Source organism: Lathyrus oleraceus, chromosome 6 (genome assembly GCF_024323335.1).
Source record: "Lathyrus oleraceus cultivar Zhongwan6 chromosome 6, CAAS_Psat_ZW6_1.0, whole genome shotgun sequence".
In the NCBI taxonomy this organism is placed as follows: Eukaryota; Viridiplantae; Streptophyta; class Magnoliopsida; order Fabales; family Fabaceae; genus Lathyrus; species Lathyrus oleraceus.
The window spans coordinates 310,650,497-310,655,973 of record NC_066584.1 but is presented as its reverse complement, the minus strand read 5'-3'; the positions used below and the strand labels follow the sequence as shown (position 1 = coordinate 310,655,973).

Here is a 5,477-nt window from a genome sequence, read left to right as displayed (position 1 = left end):
GATTCGGCTATAACTCTTATGACCTTGACGTTCTCATCCCTTTGCTTTCTGAAGAAAATGATTGAACTGGTTCCTACCCTTCAGGGTTTCAAACTGTAATAGTAAGATGAAATAAACAAATTCAATGCAAGACGTAGTCATTCGCTTAAGATCCCTAAGTTTTGCCTGGATCGCCCTTTCGGGTTTTTAATCCACCAAGATACCCTTTTTTGCCTAAGATGCCCTTTCGGGTTTTCAACTTAACAGGTGTACCTTTTATTTTTATTATTATTATTATTATTATTATTATTATTTATCCCTAATTTTTGCCCGAACCTTTTATTCATTTTTGTATGGTTCGTCGGGATTCCCATTTTTACCTAAACTGTCGACTTAGCGGGTCCTTTTTATGCGAAATATTTTTTGACTACGTCTGCATTCATAGGGAGTGGGAAGTATTCACCATCTATAGTTGTAAGCATAATGGATCCTCCAGAGAATACTTTCCTTAAAACGTATGGCCTTTCATAATTCGGAGTCCACTTGCCCCTGGGATTAGATTGAGGAAGAATAATTCCTTTCAAGACGAGGTCACCAACTTTCTAACTCTGAGGACAAAGTCTCTGATCGAATGCCTTATTCATCCGCTTTTGATATAATTGCCCGTGACAGATAACAACCATTCTTTTCTCCTCAATGAGGTCTAACTGATCAAATCTATTTTGCACCCACTCGGACTCGTCGAGTTTCACATCTATCATTAACCTTAAAGAAGGGAATTCAAACTCAACAGGCAAAACTGCCTCCATGCCATACACCAATGAGAATGGAGTCGCCCCAGTCGAGGTACGTACCAAAGTATGGTAACCATGTAAAGAAAAAGGTAGCATCTCGTGCCAGTTCTTGTAGGTTACAACCATCTTTTGTACTATCTTCTTAATGTTCTTATTGGCTGCCTCAACTTCCCCATTCATCTTCGGGCGATAAGGAGAGGATTTATGATGTTGAATCTTGAAACTCTTGCACAACTCCATCATCATCTTGTTGTTGAGATTGGACCCATTTTCTGTTATGATATTCTCAGGGATTCCATAACAACAAATGATAGTATGCTTGATAAAATGAGCAACCACCTGTTTAGTCACGTTGGCATAGGAAGCAGCTTCCACCCACTTGGTGAAGTAATCAATAGCCATTAAGATGAAACGATGTCCATTTGAAGCAGTGGACTTAATGCGCCCGATCATATTAATACCCCACATTGTGAAGGGCCAATGATAAGTCAAAACATTCAAATGCATGGGAGGAACATGCACTTTATCAGCGTAAATTTGGCACTTGTGACATGATATGGCATGAATGTGGCAGTCGGTTTCCATCGTCATCCAATAGTAACCAGCTCTCAGAATCTTTTTCGCCATGGAATAACCACTGGAGTGTGTTCCAAATGAACCTTCATGAATCTCCTCAATAATTATGTATGCTCTGTGTCTATCCACACATCTGAGCAGAACATAATCATGATTTCTCTTATACAACACATCACCATTTAAGAAAAACCCGACAGACAATTCCTTAGTGTTTTCTTGTCTGGGATAGACGCATCCTCCGGGTATTTCTGTTTCTCAAGGTATCTTTTGATATCTAAAACCAAGGTTTATCATCTCGTGCTTCATCATTAGTGTAGAAAAAAGCTGGCTCATCCAACATCATAATGCTGATGAAGGGGGCCTCATTCTCCCATTTAACTTTGAACATGGATGCCAGAGTAGCCAATGCATCTGCTAAATGATTTTCTTCTCTTGGAATATGATCAAACTTGATCTTCTCAAAGTATGGAATCAATTTCATCACGTGCTCTTGGTACGGAATCAGATTCGGGTGACGAGTCTGCCAATCTCCATTGATTTGGTTGATAACCAAAGCAGAATCCTCATATACCTTAATATACTCAATTATTAAATCAATAGCAACTTCAATCCCGTAGATATAAGCTTCATATTTGGCCATGTTATTTGTGCAGTCAAAACAGATTCTGGCAGTGAAAGGAATATGAAAACCCGTGGGAGAAGTAATGGCAGATCCCACACCATTTCCCAAAGCATTTGAAGCACCGTCGAACACGAGCGTCCACCGCGAACCTGGTTCTGGACCTTCATCTGGGTCTGGTCTGTTGTAATATTCTTTGTGAAACAATACATCTTCATCAGGAAATTCAAACTTCATTGGCCGATAATCCTCTATAGGCTGATGAGCCAAGTAATCTGCAACTATATTACTCTTGATGGCCTTTTGAGTCGTGTATTGAATATCATACTCTGTTAGAATCATTTGCCAATGAGAAACCTTTCCTGTGAGAGCAAGCTTCTCAAAAATATACTTAATCGGGTCCATCTTTAAGATCAACAAGGTAGTGTGAGTCAACATATACTATCTCAGCTGGAGATCAGCCGACGCTAGAGCGCAACAAGTTTCTGAAGCAGTGAATATTTGATTTCACAGTTGGTAAACCTTTTGCTCAGGTAGTATGTTGCATGCTCTTTTTGGCCAGACTCGTTATATTGGCCTAATACATACCACATTGACTCGTCGAGGACAATGGGATACATGATCAACGGTCTTCCCTCTACTGGAGGCATAAGAACTGGGGGTTCTTGCAAGTATTCTTTTATTCTCTCGAACGCTCTTTGACAATTGTCGTTCCACACCATAGCCTGATCTTTTCTCAATAATTTGAACATTGATTCACATGTGGCTGTTAGATTTGAGATAAACCTAGAAATGTAGTTTAACCTCCCTAAGAAACCACTCACTTCTTTTTCATTTTTTGGTTCAAGCATCTCTTGAATTGCTTTTATCTTTGCAGGATCAACCTCGATTCCTCTTTCACTAACAAAAAAGCCAAGTAATTTACCGGACCTCACTCTGAAAGTACATTTGTTGGGATTCAACCTCAATCTGAACTTCCTCAATCTCTCAAACAATTTTTGCAAGTTGACTAGATGTTCCTCCTCTGTATGGGAATTTGCAATCATATCATCCATGTAGCACTCAATCTCCTTATGGATCATGTCATGGAATATGGTTACCATTGCACATTGGTAAGTTGCCCATGCATTCTTAAAACCAAAAGGCATGACCTTGTAACAGAAGGTCCCAAAAGGTGTGATAAACGTGGTATTCTCCATATTTTCCAGATCCATTTTAATCTGATTATAACCGGAGAAACCTTCCATGAAAGAAAATATCGAGAATTGAGCAGTGTTGTCAACCAATACATCAATATGAGGGAGTGGGAAATCATCCTTGGGACTTGCTCTGTTCAAATCGTGATAATCAACACACATCCGTACCTTACCGACCTTCTTAGAAACATGAACGATGTTAGCTACCCGCGGAGGATAAGAAGTAACTGCCAGAAAACCTGTGGCAAACTGCTTTTGCACTTCATCTTTGATCATCTTAGACATATCTGGGTGCGTGCTTCGATGCTTATGCTTAACAAGGGGACACTTCTCTTTCAAAGGTAGCCTATGCACCACAATATCTGTGTCGAGCCCAGGCATACCTTGATAATACCAAGCAAATATGTCAACAAACTCTCGCAACATATCAATCAACCTCACCTTCACACTTTCCTCTAAAGAAGCCCCCACTCTGACCTCTTTCACATTGTTCTCAGTTCCAAGATTCACAACCTCAATGTCTTCTTGATGCGACTGAATGACCTTTTCTTCTTGCCTCAGTAACCTTGCTAACTCTTCAGGGAGTTCACAATCTTCATCACCTTCTTCTTCGGCTTGGTAGATCGGATTGTCAAAGTCATAATGACCGATAGCAGAATCGTTATCAATGGAATCCGAGGTGGACGTGAATCTGCATTAATGATGTTTATTATGCTTTTAGGAAGTGTGTGGTAAAAAGAAAACATTGCCATTTTAAAAGAAAAACAAAAAAGTAAAAATAGAAAGACAGAGATCAAAAGATTTGAATGCAAAACGTCCTTTACTTCATAATAAAAATTGAAAATGAAACATGGTGGCCTTACATGATTCACTATGTCGTGGGCAGAGCGCATGAATTATTGCATGATAAAGAAACAAAAAGAAAGTTACTCCTGATTGAGCGTGACTTGGATGACATCCTCTGCAGTCCAGTTGCGGAGCTCTTCACCTGGAACACTTGGTCGAATCCAGTTATCAATGTCGTAATCATTGTTAGCACCATCACCAAAAGCATTGGCCTAACCATTATTGATAAATCCAGCACTTACAAACTTCACCGGAGTGAGAACACTTGGAACCTGGGGAGCTTCGGGGGATAAACCCTTCCTGGAGTGACTAAAACTGAGACCCAACTTATCAAACTTTGGAGGAAGATCTAGAACACGACCCCAACCTTTGGGGTGACCATTCTCAACCACTACTCTAGCATCTTTCAGCAAAGACATAGAAACTGTCGGCTTCTTATCCTTAGAACGAGGAGTCTTGATCATCTGAACAACTTCAAACGCTTGAAAAGGAGTTTCATGTACTTCCCCCTCAACCTCTACATACATGAAAGATGTTAAATGACTCACCATGTATCTTCCTCGCAGCAAATAGTGGCAATCTTACTACCAATTGGGAACTTCATTTTCTGATGCAAAGTGGATGTTACAGCGCCTTCCCCATGAATCCACGGGAGTCCCAACAAACAATAATATGCGGGTTGTATATCCACGTTGAAGAATGTAGTACTAAAAACTTGTGGTCCAGTCTTAATAGGTAGATCCACTTCACCAAAAATAGCTCTTTGAGATCCGTCAAAAGCCTTGACTGTCAAGTCACTTGGGCGTCACTCAACTTCTGCATAGTCAATATTCATCAGAGCAGACTTCGGTAGCACATTCAAGGATGATTTGGTGTCCACCAACACACGGTATAATGTAGTTCCTTTGCATTCCATAAAGATGTGCAGATCTTTATTATGATTGAGTCTCTTAGGAGAGAGATCAAAGTCGGTAAAACCTAAGCCATTGTCAGTTGATATACTAGCCACAACCCCTTCTAACTGGTTGACATTGATATTTTACGCACAAAAGTGGAACTTAACAATTTCATTAGAGCATTCCTGTGACCTTAGGAACACAATAACAAGGACAACATTGAAATTTTATACGGTGTCTAGCTCAGATGATCTATCACTTTATAGTCACTTTTCCTGATTAATCTCAATAACTTTTCAACTTCTTAAGACGAAGAAGTTCCAGGCATTGCATTTGGTTTAGGAGCAATAACTGGCACAAATTCTGACTATCACCCATCACTTGTTTACCCTTACCTTTTTCCAAGGCATCAACATTATCTTGAGAATTTTGTGGAGAATATATCCTACCACTTCTGGTAATTCTTCTCGTACTGGCAAAATTGTCAACATTCAAACTTTCATCTTCATTTGGCTTGTACTCAGAAGGCTTCCCCTCTTGCTTCAATCCATGATAATAGACATCTAACCCA

The 5,477-nt window shown here is 39.8% G+C and overlaps 1 protein-coding gene across 1 annotated transcript; it reads right to left on the bottom strand.

Moving 5' to 3' along the window:
- Nucleotides 1-1,623: 1,623 nt before the first annotated feature.
- Nucleotides 1,624-2,373, bottom strand: LOC127095376 (uncharacterized). The gene has a single exon (XM_051034079.1). The coding sequence runs from the start codon at nt 2,371-2,373 to the stop codon at nt 1,624-1,626; it is 750 nt and encodes a 249-aa protein (XP_050890036.1).
- Between the last annotated feature and the right edge of the window lie 3,104 nt (nt 2,374-5,477).